The sequence below is a fragment of the Scyliorhinus torazame genome, chromosome 14 (assembly GCF_047496885.1).
Source record: "Scyliorhinus torazame isolate Kashiwa2021f chromosome 14, sScyTor2.1, whole genome shotgun sequence".
Classification (NCBI taxonomy): Eukaryota; Metazoa; Chordata; class Chondrichthyes; order Carcharhiniformes; family Scyliorhinidae; genus Scyliorhinus; species Scyliorhinus torazame.
The window spans coordinates 63,019,036-63,041,267 of NC_092720.1; the positions used below are offsets into that span (position 1 = coordinate 63,019,036).

Genomic DNA, 22,232 nt, shown 5'->3' on the forward strand with positions numbered 1-22,232 from the left:
CTTCTTCTTTAAAGTTGATTTGACTTGGGGATGGGGGATTGAGCCTCTGGGGGTTGGTGGTGGGTGTTGCAAAGTGCTGTTGAGCTTGGTGTGGTGTATTCAAGAGTCGGGAGTGGGAGAGTCTCATAGGGATGGGTTTGTAGGTGTATAGGAGCAGTTAGTGTGGGTCTGTGAAATAGTTACTCACAAGTTAGAAGAGATTTTAATTCTTCGATTTAATTTTTGGTGTAAACCTGTTGGAACCAGCTAACATTTCTGATTTAAATCGCATTTTCAGATGGGACCCAGGGTAGTTGTCCAGGGAAAGCTTGCAACCTGTGAAGTTGGCATGCAAAACCTACCTGGGAACATCCGAAGGGGATTCCCCAGCACCTCTTTGTGTTACCACCCCCCAGTATGAAGCCGGGGTGCTCGGACGTTATGGCTCCATGAAGCATCTTAGCATTATATATATACAAACTGTGTATGAAGTCTTGCAAATCAGTTCAAATTTTTTAAATCGCATGTTTTTCTTAAGTAATTGTACTTGTGAAGGACTAGCATAGTGAACATCAAAATTTCATTTATTTGCAAGTTTTATTGTTTAAAGCAATACAGTGTAGTAAAAATGTTAATGTGCAGGTGAATCATTTTGAACAGATTTCATAGCATCCCTACAGTGCAGAAAGAGGCCATTTGGCCCTTTGAGACTGCACCGACCCTTCGAAAGACAACGCTACCTAAGCCCAATCCCCCACCCTGTAACCCTAAGCCTAAGCGGCAATTTATCATGGGCAATTCACCTAACCTGCCCATATTTCGACTGTGGGAGGAAACCGGAGCACCTGGAGGAAACACCCACAGACATGGGGAGAATGTGCAAACTCCACACAGTCACCCGAGGTTGGAATCGAATTCGGGTCCATGGTTTTAAGAGTCAGCAGTGCTAACCACTCTGCCACCATATTTATGAGAATGTTATTGAAATAACCATAAATTTAAGACTCTGCAGCCATTTTGCATATCACAATTAGAATGCAGGGTAATGCTGCTAATGTTGCAGCTATTTGATGCCAGGTTTTACTTTGAGGCCCAGGCAAATGAGCTGCACAGGAAATCTAGGTGTAAAGAGACATTGACTAGATCAGCATTAAAATCGGAGGTCTATATAAAGATGGTCCAGGACGTTTTGGGCTATTGACTTGATATTTTATAAGTACATTTAATAAATCTGTATTCCAGAGTTTTACAGTACTGGGTGAGCATCCCTTATCCAAAATGCTTGGGGCCGAGTGTGTATCGGATTTTAGAATTTTTCGGATTTCGGAATTAATTTTCAAGGGGGCGAAACGGCCTGTTCCCGGGACCTGCGCATGTGCGGTGTGTTGGGATCTGTGCATGTGCGGCATGTTGGGACCTGCGCATCGCCCGGGAACCTTCCCAGAGCTTTGTGGGATTTTCCATTCGTAACGTCACTTTACTGCTTGAAAAAAAGTGTGGATTTTGGAACTGTTCCGTTTTTAGAATTTCTGATAAAGGATGCTCAACCTGTACCAAAAACATTTTTTATTGGTAAAGAGGTGAATTAAAATAACCCTATTAGCCCTTTGTGCAGTTTGAATAAATGGTAAAAGTATTTTTAAAAAGGAGTCATTTCATTACTAGTTTTTTGCAGGATTGTTCTGACGGCCAACTCTCTTTGACATTACTTGTTTTATGAATGCTACTTTATTTTCTCTATAATTTGGAATACTTAAAAGTAATAGGCAACTTCTGTTCTTTTCTGTGGCTACTGCATTTTACATGGTATTTTCATTGTGAAATGTAATGCTTAAAACTTTGCTTTTTACAGGGATGTCATTGAAAGCAACATGGAGTTTATGGGGCTTCTTATTATGCAAAACAAGCTAAAGCCTGATTCATCTAATGTCCTTGAAGAACTCAGAAAAGCTAATATTCGCACAGTTATGGTTACAGGTAATGTCTTTTGTTTCCTGCAACTGCAATTATAAATGTATTTTACATCTTACCAGGATTTTAGTAATTGCTTTATAGAACTTCAAAAGCCTTTTATATTGATTATGTGCTGTCTTTTATAAAGGCAGTAGTATAGCAGTACTAACACACTGGCAAACGACAACTTAAAGTGACATGACCTCCCAAGTTTTCAATAACAACAGGGAACACAATATTGTGGAACTCGGAGGCATGGAGAGCAAAAGCCTTTCTCTAAGTAGCCCTGCACTGGCAATCAATAAATAGTGGTTTGCTACACAGATTAAAAGGTTTGTGCTAGTATGTTTCTACGTGAGGGCAGCTCTTCTGGCTGCCTGCTGTAACATTTTGACTGTCATGAAAGTGTCCTCATCATTTCAAGACCAAAAATTAGTTGTTACAATTATGAGGTTTATAAGATTATGTTTCGGGTCAATACCTTTAACTTAAGGTAAAATAAAGAGGGTTGTGTAACCTATTCTAAAATCTGCTGTGTATGATTGATTATTTGAGATTAAAGGGGGCCTGGACTGTTTTACTGGGAGGAAGATGCAAGATGTTTACACTTGAAGATCATGGCAGCAGCCTGTGTGATAACGGTGGATAGACTGTGAGTTTCAAAAGACCCAGAAAAGTGTTGAGAATGTCAGATTGCAACCATTTGTGTTGTTCAGAAGGCACTTGATGAGGTGCCAAATGGTTATTTTATAAGATAAAAACATCATGGGTGATATATTAGCATGGATAACAGAACTGGCTAATTAACAGGAAGCAAAGTTGGGATAAATGGGACAATTTCAGGTTGGCAAACTGCAACTAGTGGAGTGCCACTGGGACCTCAACAAGAGAAAAAAACATTTGACCACATTCTCACCACCTTGCCTACCGCAGATGCATCTGTTCATGACAGTACGAGTAGGAGTGACCACTAGATTGTCCTTGTAGAGATTAAGTCCCGTCTTCACAATGAGGATACCCTATATAGTGTTGAGTGGCACTACCACCATGCTAAATGGGACAGACTTTGAACAGATCTCGCAACTCAAGACTGCATTCATGAAGTGTTGTGGGCCATCAGCAGCAGCAGAATTGTATTCTATCACAATCTGCTTCCTCATAGGTTGGCATATCCCCCACTCTAACCATAGAATCATACAATTTACAGTGCAGAAGGAAGCCATTCGGTCCATCGAGTCTACACCTACCCTTGAAAGAGCACCTTGAAAGAGCACCCTACTTAAGCCCTTGCCTCCACCCTATCCCAGTAACCCCACCTAACCTTATTGGACACTAAAGGGCAATTTAGCATGGCCAATCCACCTAACCTGCACATCTTTGCACTGTGGGAGGAACCCGGAGCACCAGGAGGAAACCCACGCAGACACGGGGAGAAAATACAAACTCCACACAGTCACCCGAGGCCGGAATTTGACCCGGGTCCCTGGAACTATGAGGCAGCAGCGCTAGCCACTGTGCCATCATGCCACCAAGCCTGTGGAGCAACCCTGGTTCAATGAAGGGTGCAGGAGGGCATGCCAGAAGCAACACCAGGCATACCTAAAAATAAGTTGTCAACCTGGTGAAGCTACAACACAGGACTAATTGTATACCAAACAGCACAAGCAGTAAATAATAGGCAGATCTAAGCAATTCCACAACCAACGAATCAGACCTAAGCTACGCAGTCCTGCCACATCCAGTTGTGAATGGTGGTGGACAATTAAACAACTCACTGGAGGAGGAGGCTCCATAAATATCCTCATCCTCAAAGATAGAGGAGCGCAGCACGTCATTGCAGAAGATATGACTGAAATATTCGCAACAATTATCAGCCAGACGTGTCCAGTGGACGATCCATCTCAGCCTCCTCTGGAGGTCCCCAGCATTACAGATGTCAATCTATAGCGAATTTGATTCACTCCATGTGATATAAAGAAACGACTGAAGGCACTGGATACCATAAGACTATGGGTCCTGATAATATTCCAGCAATAGCACTGAAGACCTGTGCTCCAGAACTTGTTTCAGTACAGCTACAGCACTGGCATCTGCCCGGCAATGTAGAAAACTGCTCAGTTATGTCCTGTATTCAAAAAGCAGTACAGATCCAAACCGTCAATTACCACCCAACCAATCTTCTCTCAATTGTTAGTAAAGTGACGGAAGGAGTCATTGATAGCACTACCAAGTGGCACTTGCCTAGCAATAATCTACTCAATGACACTCCGTTTGTGTTCCACTAGGGCCAGTCAGCTCCTGGCCTCATTATAGCCTTGGTTCAAACATGGGCAAAAAGAGCTGAATTCCAGAGGTGAGGTGAGAGTTTACCACCCTTGACATCAAGGCAGCATTTGACAGAGAGTGGCATCAAGGATCCATAGCAAAACTGGAGTCAATGGGAATCGTGGAAAACTTGCTGGTTGGGGTCAAAACTAGCACAAAGGAAGATGGTTGTGGTTGTTGGAAGTCAATCATCTTAGTTTCGGAACATCACTGCAAGAGTTCTTCAGGGGAGTGTACAAGGAACAACCACTTGCAGCTGCTTCATCAATGACCTTCCATTTAACCAGAGATCGGAAGTGGGGAAGTTTGCTGATGATTGCACAATATTCAGCACCATTTGTGACTTCTCAGATACGGAAGCAGTCCATGTCCAAATGCATTAAGACCTGGACAATATCCAGCCTTGGGCTGACAAGTTGCAATTATCATTTGCGTCATATGAGAGCCAGCCAATGACCATCTACAACAAGGGAGAATCTACCATCATTCCTTGACATTCAATGGCATTACCATTGCTAAACCCCCAACATCAACATCCTGGATTTACCATTGATGTACAACGTGAAGTGGAGTAGCCGTATGGATACTGTAGCTACAGGGGCTGGTCAGGGCTAGGAATCCTGCAGCAAGTAACTCACTTACTGACTCCTCAAAACCAGTCCACCATCTAAAAGGTGCAAGTCAGGAGTGTGATTGAATGCTCTCCCTTTGCCTGGATGAGTGCATCTTCAACAGCATTGAAGAAGCTTGACGCCATCCAAGACAAAGCAGCCCACTTGATTGACTTCTCATCTACAAACATTTATGTTATCTACCACCGATGCGCAGCAGCAGTGTGTGCCGTCTACAAGATGCATTGCAGGAACTCACCAAGGCTCCTTAGGCAGCAGCTTCCAAACATATGACCGCTACCATCTACGAGACAAGAGCAGCGGGTACATGGGAAGACCACCACCTGGAAGAACCCCTCCAAGTCACTCAGCATCCTGACTTTGAAATATACCACCATTCCTTCACTGTTGCTGGGTCAAAACCCTGGAACTCCCACCCTGTCATCACTGTGCGTGTACCTACACCACGTGGACTGCAACGGTTCAAGAAGGCAGTTCACCACCACCTTAATGAGGGCAATTTGGGATGGGCGACAAATGTTGGACTGGCCAGCATGCCCGCATTCCATGAAAAAACAAAAATAATTTTAGAATCTTCAGTACTGAGTGTTGTTGAGTCTGTTCGTCCGTGTTCTCAGACTTCTGTATATCCTGCCCAATGGAAGAAGTTGGAAGAGTGAGTAAGCCGGGTGGGAGGGGTCTTTGATTATGCTGCCCGCTCTCCCCAGGCAGTGGGAGGTGTAGATGGAGTCAATGGATGGGAGGCAGGTTCGTGTGATAGACTGGGCGGTGTTCACAACTCTCTGAAGTTTCTTGCGGTCCTGGGCCGAGTAGTTGCCATACCAGGCTGTGATGCAGCCAGATAGGATGCTTTCTATGGTGCATCTGTAAAAGTTGGTAAGGGTTAATGTGGACATGCCAAATTTCCTTAGTTTCCTGAGGAAGTATAGGCGCTGTTGTGCTTTCTTGGTGGTAGCGTTGACATGGGTGGACCAGGACAGATTTTTGGAGATGTGCACCCCGAGGAATTTGAAACTGCTAACCATCTCCACCTCGGCCCCATTGATGCTGACAGGGTGTGTACAGTACTTTGCTTCCTGAAGTCAATGACCAGCTCTTTAGTTTGCTGGCATTGAGGGAGAGATTGTTGTCGCTGCACCACTCCACTAGGTTCTCAATCTCCCTCCTATATTCTGATTCGTCGTTATTCGAGATCCGGCTCACTATGGTCGTATCGTCAGCAAACTTGTAGATGGAGTTGGAACCAAATTTTGCAACGCTGTCGTGTGTGTACAGGGAGTAGAGTAGGGGGCTAAGTACGCAGCCTTGCGGGGCCCCGGTATTGAGGACTATTGTGGAGGAGGTGTTGTTGTTCATTCTTACTGATTGTGGTCTGTTGGTCAGAAAATCGAGGATCCAGTTGCAGAGTGGGGAGCCAAGTCCTAGGTTTTGGGGCTTTGATATGAGCTTGGCTGGGAATATGGGGCGAAATTCCCCCCCCCCCACGCCGGGTGGGAGAATCGGCGGGGCGCCGCGCGAGTCCCACCACGCCGCCCCGGCACCCGCACGCGATTCTCCCACCCCCCCAAACCGGCGCGGCGAGAATCACGGCTGGCCGCTCGGAGAATCGCCACTGGCCGTTTGTAACGGGCGAGTGGCGATTCTCTGGCCCTGATGGGCTGAGCGGCCTGCCCAACACGACAGGTTCCCACGGGCGTCGTCCACACCTGGTCGCTGCCGGCGGTAACAGCGCGGGAACACTGGAAAGCGGGTGCCCACCGATCGGCAGGCTGGCCTCTCTGAAGGAGGACCTCTTTTTCTCCGCCGCCCCACAAGATCCATCCGACATCTTCATGCGGGGAGGACGGCAACCGCGCATGCGCGGGTTGGCGCCTGTCAACCTGCGCATGCGCGGATGATGTCATTTTTGCGGCACTGGCCACGTCATTTTCGCGGCGGCGCTTTTACGTGGCGGCAAGGCCCGTCGCGCGTAAATGACGCGGCGCCGCTCCTAGCCCGCCGGGGGCGGAAGAATAGGGGGCTGGGAGCGGCCTCCGATGCCGGAGTGAAACACTCCGGTTTTCACTCCGGCGCAGGGACTTAGTCTCCCGATGGGAAAATTGCGCCCCAGGTGTTGAAGGCGGAGCTGTAGTCAATAAATAGGAGTCTGATGTAGGAGTCCTTGTTGTCGAGATGCTCTAGGGATGAGTGTAGGGCCAGGGAAATGGCATCTGCTGTGGACCGGTTGTGACGGTATGCGAATTGCAGTGGATCAAGGCCTTCTGGGAGTATGGAGGTGATGCGCTTCATGATCAACCTCTCGAAGCACTTCATTACGACTGAAGTCACGGCCACCGGACGGTAGTCATTGAGGCACGTTGCCTGGTTCTTCTTTGGCACCGGTATGATGGTGGTCTTCTTGAAGCAGGAGGGGACCTCGGAGTGGGGTAGGGACAGGTTAAAGATGTCCGCGAACACCTCTGCCAGCTGGTCCGCGCAGGCTCTGAGTGCACGACCAGGGATCCCGTCCGGGCCCGTCGCCTTCAGAGGGTTCACTTTCGGGAAGGCCGATTTCACTTCGGAAGCAGTGATGGTGGGTATTGATGAGTTATGGGCTGCTGGGGCACTCGACGGTGGATTGTTGGTTACCTGCTCGAACTGAGCATAGAATGCATTGAGTTCATCGGGGAGGGGTGCGCTGCTGCCGGAGATACTGCTCGGCTTCGCTTTGTAGCCCACAATCGGCGAGAGTTTGTCTGTGACTCTAGCTTGGTTTGATATTCTCTCTTGGCATCTTGGATGACTTTGCGGAGGTCGAATTCAGTGGTGGGTCAGGCCTGGATGGCACAGATTTTGCCACCGTGTCCGAGTGCCATATTGATCAGGCGTCCAACATCACTGACCGACTATTGAAGAAACAAGGTGGACTTCCTGAAAATGAGGTTAGATCTTCAGGAACACTCTGAGACCACAGAAGACGGATCTCCTGAGAATGAAGATGGATTTCCTGGAACATTCTGAGGCTTGAAGATGGTCTCCCTGCAGAACACGTAATTTGGAAGGTTCACCTTCAGATGTTCCCTCGACCCACTACTGTATTGTTCCATGGTCCAGAGTTGTGGGCGGCCTCCAATCAGAACTCAGGAGGCAGCCCCAGGCATTGTTAAAATGTGTCCTGACACCTGCACGCCACATTTTTCGAACGTGTTTCATACTGGCGTGTATCCTGCTGGCACCGTGGAGTATCTGGCATGGGGTAGTGTTGCACCTTCATCTGCATCCCGATGGTGGGTGTGTCCAGAACCAGGGGTCACAGTCTGAGGATTCAGGGTAAACCATTTCGGACAGAGATGAGGAAACATTTATTCATCCAAAGTGTGGTGAGCCTGTGGAATTCATTACCACAGGAAGTAGTTGATGCTAAAACATTGAATATATTCAAGAGGCAGCTAGATATAGCACTTGGGGGCGAATGGGATCAAAGGTTATGAGGAGAAAGCAGGATTAGGCTATTGAGTTGGATGATCAGCCATGATCATGATAAATGGCGGAGATGGCTCGGAGGGTCTATTAATGGGAATAAAATAAGTTTCGCGTCAGCCTCCCGCCATGACAGGCACCAGCGGAAGATCCCACTGTGAATTCACTCTGGTGTGAAATATTGCAGGCCTCCTGCCATATTCTCCCACCATGTCGGCCATCAGATGTGCTGGCAGAGGCTTGGGAGAATTCCGCCCTATGGACGTGCTTTAGTAGGCCCGTTAGGCATGAGCGCAAATCCTGTCATCGCTCCTAAATATCTTAGCCAAAAACGGGATTTGTGCCGGCGAGATATCAGACTGCGATCTTCCTAACCCTCCTCCGATGAAGCGATCAGGTTCATGCCCAGGAAGAGCACAAACCTGATTAATATGAACTTGAATGTATAAGCATCTACTTATCAGGCTTAATGTTGCATGTTCAGCCCTCATTGAATCTTTCCACCAACTATAATGTCACGCCAGCACAAACTCCTGCTGCTTTTTAAAAATGGGAACCAGGCGCCATGACCTCCAAGAGGCAGGAAGGAAGTGAGCACCACTGACTCGACTAAGCACCAGGAGGTCTGAGGGGACAAAGGCTTCTGGGAAGCTCCAGGGGTGGGTGGAGGAGGGATGAGAGGTGGGGGAGAAGGAAAGAAAGAGGTGGTCATTTGTCAGGGGCAGAAAGCTTTACTCGTGGGGTGGGGGGATGGTCAGTGGTCTTGGAGTCTGTTGCCTGTGATATGCAAGTCTACTTTCAGTACAGTGTAAGTCTGCTGTCCATGCAGTGCAAGCCTGCTTTCAGTGCTGTGTGTTTGTGTGTCTGCAATCTGTGCTGTATGTGTGTGTGTGTCAGCAGTCTGTGCTGTATTGTGTGTCTGCAGTCTGTGCTGTATGTGTGTGTCTGCAGTCTGTGTGTCTGCAGTCTGCTGTATGTGTGTCTGCAATCTGCGCTGTATATCTGTGTCTGCAATCTGCGCTGTTTGTGTGTGTGTGTGTGTGCAGTCTGCACTGTGTATGTGCGCGGTCTGTGCTGTGTGTGTTTGCAGTCTGCGCTGTGAGTACGTGGTCAGCACTGTGGGTGTGCACGGCCTGCACTGGCTCATGCTCTCACATTCTCTTTGTCACTCTCCCATTTACGCGCTCTCCCTCTCGTGCTCTCTCGCTCTCCCTCTCTCGTGCACTCTCGCACACTCCCTCTCGCATGCTCGCTCATTCTCCTGCTTTCACGCATTCTCTCGTTCTCCCGCTCTTGCGCGCTCTTGTACTCCATCTCTCACGTGCTCTCCCTCGTGCTCATGTCCCTCTCCGGCGCTCTTGCGTGTGCTCTCTCTCTTCCGTTCTCTCTCTCTCTCTCTTCCGCTCTCTCTTCCGCTCTCTCTCTCTTCTGCGCGCTCTCTCTTCTGCGCGCTCTCTCTTCAGCGCGCTCTCTCTTCCGCGCGCTCTCTCTTCCGCACGCTCTCTCTTCCGCACGCTTTCTCTTCCGCGTGCTTTCTTTTTCCTGCACTCTCTGGCATACTCTCTCTCGTGCGCTCTCTCTTGCGCGCTTTCTCTCTTGCACGCTCTCTCCCTCTTGCGTACTCTCTCTCTTTTGCATACTCTCTCTTTCTTGCATGCTCTGCCTCTCTTGCATGGTCTCCCACTCCTATGCGCTCTCACTCTCGCGCGCTCTCACTCTTGCGTGCTCTCTCTCGCACTCATGCACTCTCGCACTCTCATGTTCTTTCTCTCGCACTCATGTTCTGTCTCTCGCACTCTTGTTCTCTTTCGCACTCTCACGCGCTCTTTGCTCTCTCATGTGCTCTCTTGCGCCCTCTCGCTCTCTCACTCACGCTCTCTCTTTCACGTACTTCCTCGCTCTCTCGTGCGCTCTATCCTGCTCTCGCTCTCTTTCTCACTCTCTCCCACGCTCTTATCTCTCTTGTACACTCTGTCTCTCTGTCTCTCTTGCGCATGCGGTCTCACCCTCTCGACTGTGCAGTCTCAACCCCACCGCGCTTTCGCTATCCCGCCCGCTATCTGGTGCTGTCGTTCTCTTGCGTCCTCTCTCAGTTCTGTGGTTTTCTACCTCAGCTGGAAATCAATCTCTTGCCTTCAGAATCAGACAGTTCAAAGCTGGTGCTTTTATAGTTTTTCTAAGCCGCAACCCAAGCGCATTATCACCAGTGTTTCTGAACACTGGCTCAGGCAGCACATGACAATAATAATTATTATTAGTATTGTCACAAGTAGGCTTACATTAACACTGCAATGAAGTTTCTGTGAATATCCCCTCGTCGCCACACTCTGACGTTTGTTCGGGGAAACTGAGTATAGTAGTACAAATCTAGGGCATGCATGTGGCAGCAGGGAAAATGTAAGGAAAAAGTTAAAAGGGCAGTGTCCACACTAAACTGTGGACAGACAGAACCAATGACCATATCTCAGATAGCAAACCTTGTATACCCCAGATGAAATCTTTTCGAGGCCCTGGCAACAATAAAGACAGTTTAGCCAGGCTCCACAATGTCTAGAAGAGCCATTGTGTCTCTGAAAACTAGTCAACTGTCAGGGAGATGGGACAATTTAATTTAAAAAAAAAAAAAAAAAAAAAAATTTTTAATATAAATTTAGAGTACCCAATTCATTTTTTCCAATTGAGGGGCAATTTAGCGTGGCCAATCTGCCTAGCATGCACATCTTTGAGTTGTGGGAGCGAAACCCACGCAAACACGAGGAGAATGTGCAAATTCCACACGGACATTGACCCAGAGCCGGGATCGAATCTGGGACCTCGGCGCCGTGAGGGAGCAGTACTATGCACTGCGCCACCGTGCTGCTCGAGAGAGATGGGACAATTACCACATCATCAGAATCCGCTTGAGGGCAGCACGGTGGCGCAGTGGCTAGCACTGCTGCCTCACGGCGCCGAGGTCCCATGTTCGATCTTGGCTCTGGATCACTGTCCGTGTGGAGTTTGCACATTCTCCCAGTGTTTGCGTGGGTTTCACCCCCACAACCCAAAGATGTGCAGGGTCGGTGGATTAACCGCGCTAAATTGCCCCTTAATTGGAAAAAATGAATTGGGTACTCTAAATTTGAAAAAAAACAGAATCTGCTTGTCGAGCACATCGCTTTTATATTGTAAAAGTGGTAAACAAGAGATACCCGGAAAGCGATTAAAATAAAGCATACAGGACAATGGTTTCACATAATGTGATCGGAACACCACTGTAACCAATTTAAAACTATCAGTATTGATGACCTAATGTAAAGTAACACTGTACCACAAAGAAAACAAGAACTGTATAAAAGCTGTTTTTAGCAGAGCAGCTCGGAAGCAGGCTAGAGTTTACAGCTCCAAACTCAGCTCTCCCTCGTGCATGTTAAATAAATCCATTTTTGTTGAAGTTCAATACAGTCTCAAAGACTCAGTTTGTTTATTCCCTCCAACACTGAGGGAGAATTCCAAATGTCCAAATTACCTTACAGCACATCTTTCGGGACTTGTGGGAGGAAACCGGAGCGCCCGGAGGAAACCCACTCAGACACAGGGAGAACGTGCAGACTCCGCACAGACAGTGGCCCAAGCCGGGAATTGAACCTGTAACCCTGGCGCTGTGAATAACAATGCTAACTACTGTGCTACCGTGCTGCCCAGATTGGTCCCTGATTGGTTTACGTGGTGCAAGATCAGTTTCTGTTTGATTTCATTTAGGGTGATGGTCATTTATTGATTGATGTAATTTCCTGTTGTCTCCTGACTGGACCTCTAATGTGTCAGTTACTTGAGGATCATCCCCTCTTTATAGCTTTCTTATTATTTCACTAAATTTTGTGGCTTTCTCCTTGGATAGTGGGGAGCCTTCAGATATTTCCGTCGTCCGCTCATTTGAAATAAGAAAGCGTGTGATGTCAAGTTGTAATGATTTACATTTGGACTAATTGTTCCAAATGTATAATTGATGTGTAGGTATTCTATAGAATTTCAGTTAGGCAGGCATCTATAAATGTTTTGGTTATAAGAACTGCTTTGCTAGTGTAGGCTTTTGTAGTATTTGCCAGTGCTTGGTACAAGTAAATTAAAAATAGTAAAATGTGTACAAGTGCCCTTAAACTAATACATAAATTACAAAGTTACTAAATACATCAAGATCTATACAAATCAATGCATAAAATTGATTGGTGTGTTAAAAGTTGAGGTAGCAAGTTAACTTATAAAATACAGAATGATGCATTCACTTAATACAAGTTCCTGAACAATAAAAGTCAAGGAAACTACATAGTTACAAAAACTGATTATTGAACTTAGAATTAAGCTTTGTCATGGCCATAAGACATGAAAGAGGTCATGAACTGTTTAAATCAAATCTTACTTTCTACTTCTTTGAGTATGGACTTTGCTGGACCAAAAACATGGCTGCTACAGGGTGCATGATTTGGTTGCAGTTCTGGAAATTTCCAACAGTAATGACAGGACACATCTCAACCCTCATCCTTGTAGATTTTCACACCTGCCATTGTGTGGGCCATTACAAGCTGGCCGCATATCTAAACCTCCTCGAAGCCTGGTTCTCTGGAAGATTCCTATCATTATCTGTAAAGTGGACCAAGTCTCTGGATGCCAACCTCCACTTGTTGTACCATGACAAACTCTGAAGGAATTTGTTAATCCTGCTTTCAGCTAGCTGACACCGCCTGAACATTCGCACCTACATGAAGGAATGCTCACTGGACTCTGACATTCACATGGATTAATATCCTTATCTTGCTTTTTTTTGTAAGCTATTCCTGCTTGTAAATCTGGGGCGGGATTCTCCGTTTGGCGATCGGCCAGAGAATCCCTGTTTACGCCGGAATCGGGGGGCGGTGCCGTTTTTGCAATGCTCCGCACCCTCAAAAACAGCGTACTCGGGCAGCACGCCGCACACCGTATGGACCGTCTCAGGATGTCACCTGAGCCCCCCCCCCCCCGATGCTCCGTCCCCGATGGGCCGAGTCCCCGACAACGTGACGCATGTGCTCACATCGTTCGGGGATCTCGCGTGGTGGCTGCGGACTGAGTTCAATACCACCATAGTCGAGGGCTGGGGAGACTGGTGGGGAGTGGTCCGGGAGTGGAGAGGCTGGTTACATGGGAGGGGGGAAGGTTTTTGGCAGTCTGGCTCTACGCGCGGCCGCGCCATGTTGTACGGAGCGACTGCCGCAGGCCGCCACTGTGCGCATGCGCGGCGACGGACCTGGCCATTCTCCTGCCACATCTGCAGGTAAAGCCGGGGACTTTATTCTGCGTGGTTGCAAGCCTCCCACACCGCGGTCATAGCCGCAGGATCGGAGAATCCAGCCCCTGGTTTCTTTCCAAACTCCTCCGTGTGTGTCGTTGTGACAACCGTCTACCTGGTTTGATTGTATGAATAAACAATACTTTTGATTTAACCTAAAGAGAGTTTGCGAATCACGACACAGCCTATTTCAAAAATTAAAACACTTCTGTTTATGGACTGATGGCAAGAAACATAAAGTTCAATTTGTCTTTCTCTCCTGTCTGTAACAGCTTACATAACCAAAGATGCTTAACTATTGTGAGGGAAAGTGACTCCTTTTTTAAAGCATTACAAATTTAAAACTATTCTAATGTAGGACATCTGGCGACACGATGGCACAGTGGTTAGCACTGCTGCCTCACAGTGCCACGGATCTCGGTTCAATTCCCACCTTGGTGACTGTGTGGAGTTTGCACATTCTCCCATTGTCTGTGTGGGTTTCCTCCGGGTGCTCCGTTTTTCTCCCACAGTCCAAAGATGTGCAGATTAGGTGGATTGTCCATGCTAAGTTGCTCCTTCTTGTCAAAAGTTTAGGTGGGGTTACAGGGATGGGGTAGGGGAGTGGGCCTGGGTAGTATGCTCTTTCGCCAAGGCAGTGCAGTCTCCATGGGTCAAATGGCCTCCTTCTGCACTGTAGGGATTCTGTGATAAGGCTGAATGTTAAACATTTCACAGTTGTTTTCTTAACACAATAGACCTTTCTAGCTCCCCACTTAGTCATAGGTATTAAGATACCCAATCAGATCCCAATTTATTTTAGGATGCCAGACGAGAAACCCTAATAATTTGCAATTTGTAAAACTGTGAGGAAAGGATTCTTCACCCCAGGAGTGGTGACTCTGACTAATAGGTATCTTTTATGTGAAAACAAACTTTATATTTAACACAGCATTAACCACATTAACATCAAGGAAATAGCTTTACAATTAACAGTTAAACAGTTCTTAAATAAAAGGGAAAACTTTAACTTATACCCTAGACCTTCACTATATATATTCCAACCAAGCAACCCAATACAATTCAAATGCCACTTGTAAATAAAGTTAACAAAACAGATTACTTGCTTATATGTGCAGTTCTTTGGAGAGGTACCCTATCGAGAACAGATCCAGGACCCTTCTATCTTGTCAGACCCTTCTGCTTAACCTAACAGCATTTAGCAAAACTGCAAACTATGAGCAGACCTAGCTCCTCCCATTAATTACATCATCTGTATCCTACTAAGATGCCCCAGTACCTACTTAGCTATGTCTAAACCCAATACCTCACTTTATGCATACCCCAGGGAATCTCCAACAATATCCCATTACCCATCTATATGTAAATAAGTAAATAGTTAGAAACCATGGTTACCTCACTTTTTATGACACCTTGATTTCAGCTTTACTAGTCACATATATTTTAAATCGCGTTTTTTAATAACATTACTACAACAGATATGAAATACAACATAACAATTTCTTACATTCAGCACAGTATGAGTAACACTGATAAGTTTTAAGTGCCATGGAGTATGATGGGTCTACACTAACTGCTCAACCTTGACTGACTTCACAACATTTGCTCTGTGATTGAGCATAAAGATCAAGCAGTGGATCTCACAGCAGTTGTTCTGTATTTAAACCATTAAGCTTTACATGGCTTGGGGCCATGTGGTGTTTCTCACTTGTGAAGGAGCTGGTCAGATGATATAATCATGCCCTGCATTGACTACAATTAAGCAGAATATCACATTGGGTTAATTGATAAACACACAACTAAACTACAAACTAGCCTCAGAGGTATGAGACCTGTTTTGTTTCTTAGCTGATGAACAAAATGTATGAAGTATTTTGTATGCATTTCATATGCAAACATTCGAAAATTTCTTCAAATAATACATGTTCTAATTCATAACCTAAAATGGATGCCAATTGATATGTATTGCACAGGTGATTTGACGGTTGTTATGGGTGCTTACTTAGACTGTTAATTTCTTTCCTATTTGATGTATCACTTTTAAGCAGGAGTGGGATAAAATGCGACAAAAGTGTAACATAATACCAATCAAAATTTATTTTTGTTTTTAAATCGTAAACAGTAAAATGAAAAATGGAGTGAATCTTAAAAGGAAAGACTCCATTGTATATTCATAGAACGTAATTGTGCTTTATGTTCTACCAGGGGATAATATGTTAACAGCTGTTTCTGTAGCCAGAAACTCTGGAATGATTTTACCTCAGGATAAAGTGATTATTGCAGAAGCTCTACCTCCAAAAGATGGACAGGCTGCAAAAGTACATTGGCTGTATGCAGATGATACTTCAAGACATCTTGATATATCTAGTGGAGCCTCAGAGGTATGAGACCTGTTTTGTTTCTTAGCTGATGAACAAAATGTATGAAGTATTTTGTATGAATTTCAATTATTTGATAAGTATAGAATAATTTAAAGAAGGAAGAAAAATCTCTGTAAGTACTTATTCATTATTTTGTTTCAGCACATAAGCAACATAATTCTAAGATGGTTATGATTTGACAATTTTGACTCATTTTGTTAATATATGGTATAGGGGCTGGTTTAGCACACGAGGCTAAATCACTGGCTTTTAAAAAGCAGACCATGGCAGGCCAGCAGCACGGTTCAGTTCCCGTACCAGCCTCCCCGAACAGGCGCCGGAATGTGGCGACTAGGGGCTTTTCACAGTAACTTCATTTGAAGCCTACTTGTGACAAGTGATTTTTATTTCATTTTCATTACTGGAGGAAGATACAGAATTAACTGTAACTTTGAAATTGGTTCCAAATAAAAGTAGAACTCAAGTTGGGTAAATCTTTTAAGACATGCACCCTAAACTTTGAAATAAATTAAGGAGGCGAAATTAGTCCTTGTAATAGGGGCTGGATTTTCAATTTTTGGTGGAGCCAAGGATGAGTGCAGGCACAATTTAAAAAAAATTACGTTCCCAATGCCTCCGTGAAGCTCTCAAATACTCAATGTGAGGGCATTGGGGAGGAAGTTAGAAATCTGATCGCCTTCAATGAAGGGCGTTGGGAAACCTTGTTAATGAACGAAGGAGGGTGAGAATGGAATTCACAATCTGGAGAACATATGGGGCGAAATTCTCCGGAAACGGCGCGATGTCCGCCGACTGGCGCCCAAAACGGCGCAAATCAGACGGGCATCGCGCCGCCCCAAAGGTGCGGAATGCTCCGCATCTTTGGGGGCCGAGCCCCAACCTTAAGGGGCTAGGTCGGCACCGGACGAATTTCCGCCCCGCCAGCTGGCGGAAAAGGCCTTTGGTGCCCCGCCAACTGGCGCGGAAATGACATCTCCGGGCGGCGCATGCGCGGGAGTGTCAGCGGCCGCTGACAGCTTCCCACGCATGCGCAGTGGAGGGAATCTCTTCCGCCTCCGCTATGGTGGAGACCGTGGCGGAGGCGGAAGGGAAAGAGTGCCCCCACGGCACAGGCCCGCCCGCGGATCGTTGGGCCCCGATCGCGGGCCAGGCCACCGTGGGGGCCCCCCCTGGGGCCAGATCGCCCCGCGCCCCCCCCCCCCCCCCCCCCCAGGACCCCGGAGCCCGCCCGCGCCGCATTGTCCCGCCGGTAAGGTAGGTGGTTTAATTTACGCCGGCGGGACAGGCATTTTAGCGGCGGGACTTCGGCCCAGCCGGGCCGGAGAATCGCGCGGGGGGGGGCCCGCCAACCGGCGCGGCGCGATTCCCGCCCCCGCCGAATATCCGGTGCCGGAGACTTCGGCAACCGGCGGGGGCGGGATTCACGCCAGCCCCCGGCGATTCTCCGACCCGGCGGGGTGTCGGAGAATCTCGCCCCTGATCTGCATAATGATTTGAAGTGAAGGAAAATCAGGGTGACTGAAAGATAGCTCTTCACTTATCTTCCTGGTGAATGTTTGGCTACTTTTATTCACCTTATCAGCGCTGGACCTCTGATCTGCTGCTGGCACCATTCACAAAGAAATGGCAAGACTTGTAATTGCTATCATCTGCCTTCTATGGAGCCACTTCCTACCTCCATGCCAGTCTGGCTAGTGCTACAGATTGGGTGCCCCACTCCTCCCAGGCCCCACTAGTTGAGTTGCATTTCAAGATCTTATCTGGTCACTGATGGTGACATGACACGGAGTTGGGCCACGGAGAATGGCATTTTTCATTCCAGGACTCGGGCCCATGGCGGGAGTGGGAACTGGGAGTTTTTTTCCACGGCAGAGGTTGGTGGGAATTCAATTTTATTGTGTGTTGCCAGCCTTATTAATTTTGCAGTTAGGGGTTCTCCTACGTTTGTATGGTGGGGGCGAGCAGGAGGGCACGTGCCCTGCATCATATCCAGGCACTACATCGTAAAGGCACCCGGACATCAACTTACCCACTGAAGGAGGAGATGATCACAGGTAACTCCAGACCCCAGATTCAATGGCAAGTCTTGGAAGTCCTTCTCAATGCAGTAGAGGCCAGAAGAGTCGTCCTCTACCCTGAGGATGGAAGATGGAGGTCAAGCCATCAGACCAGCAAATGAAGAAATCTCCAGGGTGGTCAGTGCCTAAGGACTTCACCAGAGGACTGCCTTGCAGTACTGCCATCAGATTAATTGCCATATTCGTTCCACCAAGTAAGTGAAGCCTTAACTGCTCACACTCGCCTCACTGAATAGTACAGGTAAAATGGACTTTAGTGGCAAGGGCATCATCTGTGCGGCCCATGATAAGAGAACTACTCAGCATAAGGTGATGTTTCACTCCCAGTGCAATCCATCCAGTATGCAGGGGGAGAGGCCACAGTGGGTCCCTGACCCACACAGAGAGCTCAAATGCTGACTGGGAGCAGGGGGAAGGGAGTTAGTGTTGAGAATACCAGCAAGCACCGCTAATGGTATGCCTCTGTGAGCCTTATCCTTCTGTTTTAATGGGCTCACCGCGCTGAAGAGTGCTGCCTCAGAACCCTTATGGACAACCTTGAGTGCAACAATCCAGTGGATTATTTGTAAGACTTGAAGCATGATAAAGATACCACATCGTAACCCCATCTTCTCTCTCTGTGGGGGAAAAATTGAGGCACAACAGTTGTGTGAGAGAGAGAGAAGACAGGAGGGGGCTGACCTGACCTCAAGAACCTCACCAACTTTGAGGAGTGGACAGCCCAGTTGGCTGGGGAGGAACCAATGGTGATGGAGAGGTTGGCGGGTGGCCTCCATCCAGTAAGGATCCATGCATGTCACATAGAAGACTCATGTCACATAGAAGCCAAAGGGTCATGTGTTACTCCATGTCAGAGGCAGCTCATGCAGTCTCTCGCACTCTCCTTTCAGCAGGAAGAAGACCAGAGAGCTAGAGTAAACCCTGTCAGCAGTTCGTCCAGCCCAGCGACAACCAAGGACATTGGGGATGAGGAAGAAAATGCACCTGTAACAGCAGTCACCTGAGCCCTCCACCAACCCAGGAGACATAACTTTGATGGGTGCTAAATGTATTTCTCGTCAGGACTCGCATTCTGGTGGCCACCACACAGAATGTGTCCACAGCAGAAGGAAGCATGGTCAGTCAAGCGCACTGACACTCTGAAGACTATTAAGGAAGAGACATCTGTGACGTCCAAGTTTGATGATGAGCCTCTGGGATGGGCCCTGCATGAGATGATGGAGAAGTGCAAGAGGAGGAGGAACATCAGCCAGAGGTGTTGTAGCCCTCAACAGAGTGGCATGTGAGGTAGCAGAGTCTGTCTACCTGCTCTCTGATGAAGTGGTGCCCACATGTGTGCGCATCGAGGTCTCCATGGGGAAGGTGGCGGATGTCATGGAGAACCTGATGTAGTGGAACACCCAGTTTCTTTTGGAGATGCATGCAGATCTACACTACATCGCTGCAGATGGGTGAGCTTTTGTTGTGGCTATGCGAGGGGGGGAGGGGGCACCGTGACCTCCCTCCAGGCATCCCCCTCCCCATAAGGACTTGGGCACAGGCCCTCGGGCACTCAAACGGTAAAAGAGTGGCTATTGAACACCCCTGGGACTTCCACCCAGAATCTGCTTTTCCATCCAAATCTCCTCCACCATCCCTCAGAGCCCCTTCATCTGTCCCTTCGTTCCAAATCCCCCTTGCCTCTCCCTTTAGCTTTGTCCACTGTGATCAAAGAGGGAGCTCCACAGGAGGGCAGCCAAAGTAAGCTGGGTCCCTCAAGTCCTCTGGTTTCCAGAGGACAGCCAGTAACGTCATCCAAGACAATAGGACAAACTGGTCAGCCGGCTGTCTCCACCCCTGCTGTGGATGTCAGGGGAGCACCTCAAAGAAGTGGTAGGGAACGCAAGATTTTAAAATGTTGATATATGTGTTTGCACATGTTCACTATGATCGTTAATCTGATGACATTTTTGCAAATATAGTCCACTAACAATTTAATGAAGTCTTTTGTGGTTTATTTATGATGAAGTCCTTAAACCTGTGCATGCCCCCTTCTGAGGGACACTCAGCTGGGTCTATGTTCCCTGGAATCATGCAGGGAGGCCAAGGTCAAGGTCTTGCAAGCCTTGTGCAAGTAGGGGCTGGTTTAGCACAGGGCTAAATCGCTGGCTTTTTAAGCAGACCAAGGCAGGCCAGCAGCATGGTTTAATTCCCGTACCAGCCTCCCCGAACAGGCGCCGGAATGTGGCGACTGGGGCTTTTCACAGTAACTTTATTTGAAGCCTACTTGTGACAATAAACTATTTTCATTTCATTTCAAGTCTCCCACACACACTGAGTCTTTGTCCTTCACACGCTCATTTGTCCCAATGCCATTGTAGATGTATATGGGTTTTTTATAAATTTAGTGTACCCAAATCATTTGTTTCCAATTAAGGGGCAATTTAGCATGTTCAATCCACAACCCTTGCACATCTTTGGGTTGTGGGGGCGAAACCCACGCAAACACGGGGGATGGCGACGAGTCAGAATGCAGGATGGAGAAGAGAACCTAGTGGAGTGGAGCAGCGACAACAATCTCTCCCTCAATGCCAGCAAAACTAAAGAGCTGGTCATTGACTTCAGGAAGCAAAGTACTGTACACACCCCTGTCAGCATCAATGGGGCCAAGGTGGAGATGATTAGCATTTTCAAATTCCATGGGGTGCACATCACCAAAAATCTGTCCTGGTTCACCTATGTCGCCGCTACCACCAAGAAAGCACAACAGCGCCTATAATTCCTCAGGAAACTAAGGAAATTCGGCATGTCCACATTAACTCTTACCAACTTTTACAGATGCACCATAGAAAGCATCTTATCTGGCTGCATCACAGCCTGGTATGGCAACTGCTCGGCCCAGGACCGCAAGAAACTTCAGAGAGTCGTGAACACAGCCCAGTCCATCACACAAACCTGCCTCCCATCCATTGACTCCATCTACACCTCCCGCTGCCTGGGGAAAGCGGGCAGCATAATCAAAGACCCCTCCCACCCGGCTTACTCACTCTTCCAACTTCTTCCATCGGGCAGGAGATAAAGAAGCCTGATAACATGCACAAACAGACTCAAAAACAGCTTCTTTCCTGCTGTTACCAGACTCCTAAACTACCCTCTTATGGACTGACCTTATTAACACTACACCCCTGTATGCTTCATCCGATGCCGGTGCTTATGCAGTTACATTGTGTAGCTTGTGTTGCCCTATTATGTATTTTCTTTTATTTCCTTTTCATTTCATGTACTTAATGATCTGTTGAGCTGCTCGCAGAAAAATACTTTTCACTGTACCTCGGTACACGTGACAATAAACAAATCCAATCCAATCCAATCCATACGGACAGTGACCCAGAATCAGGATCGAACCTGGGACCTCGGCGCCATGAGGCAACAGGGATAATCCACGTGCCACCGTGCTGCCCTGTAGATACTATATGTAGGGGTTCCCCTTCAATTGTCCAGCATCTGGATCTCTGCCCAACTCCCTTGCAGTATGTCGAGATCTTCACCTCAAGCCTTTGCAAGCAGCCATGGTTGTTGTTACCTTCCACGTCAAGTCTAACACCTTTACTTCTCCCATGACACACACCCTGTTCCCCACAATCATTGACCGACCCCCAACCCCCAGGGCTACATTTGGCACTTCACAGCTCCAGGGCCCCAGGTTCAATTCCCGGCTTGAGTCACTGTCTGCGAAGTCTGCACGTTCTCCTTGTGTCTGCATGGGTTCCCTCCAGTAGCTCCGGTTTCCTCCCACAGTCCAAAGATGTGCAGGTTAGGTGGATTGGCCATGCTAAGTTACCCTTAGTGTCCAAAGGGGTTGAGTGGGGTTGCTGGGTTATGGATATGAGGCGGAGGTGTGGGCTTATGTGGGGTGCTCTTTCCAAGGGCTGGTGCAGACTTGATGGGCCAAATAGCCTCCTTCTGCGCTGTAAATTCTATGTCTATGTCTACCAGCGTACCAGAACCGACAGCAAGCTGTTCAGCCCTGCTCGCCTGACATCCAAGACAAAGGTGCACCATGACCTCATCAGTGTGTTGCTCTACCTTGATGATGCCACGTGAGCATTCCGAACTGGGGTCCATGCTTCCACTGCGAGATATG

The 22,232-nt window shown here is 47.6% G+C and overlaps 1 protein-coding gene across 1 annotated transcript in view; it reads left to right on the top strand.

Moving 5' to 3' along the window:
* The window catches only part of atp13a3 (ATPase 13A3), a 199,503-nt gene that overhangs the window by 129,209 nt on the left and 48,062 nt on the right, over positions 1-22,232 (top strand). The window contains 2 exon segments of the mRNA XM_072474301.1: positions 1,832-1,956; positions 15,856-16,031. Of these exon segments, the coding sequence (XP_072330402.1) occupies positions 1,832-1,956; positions 15,856-16,031 (301 nt within the window).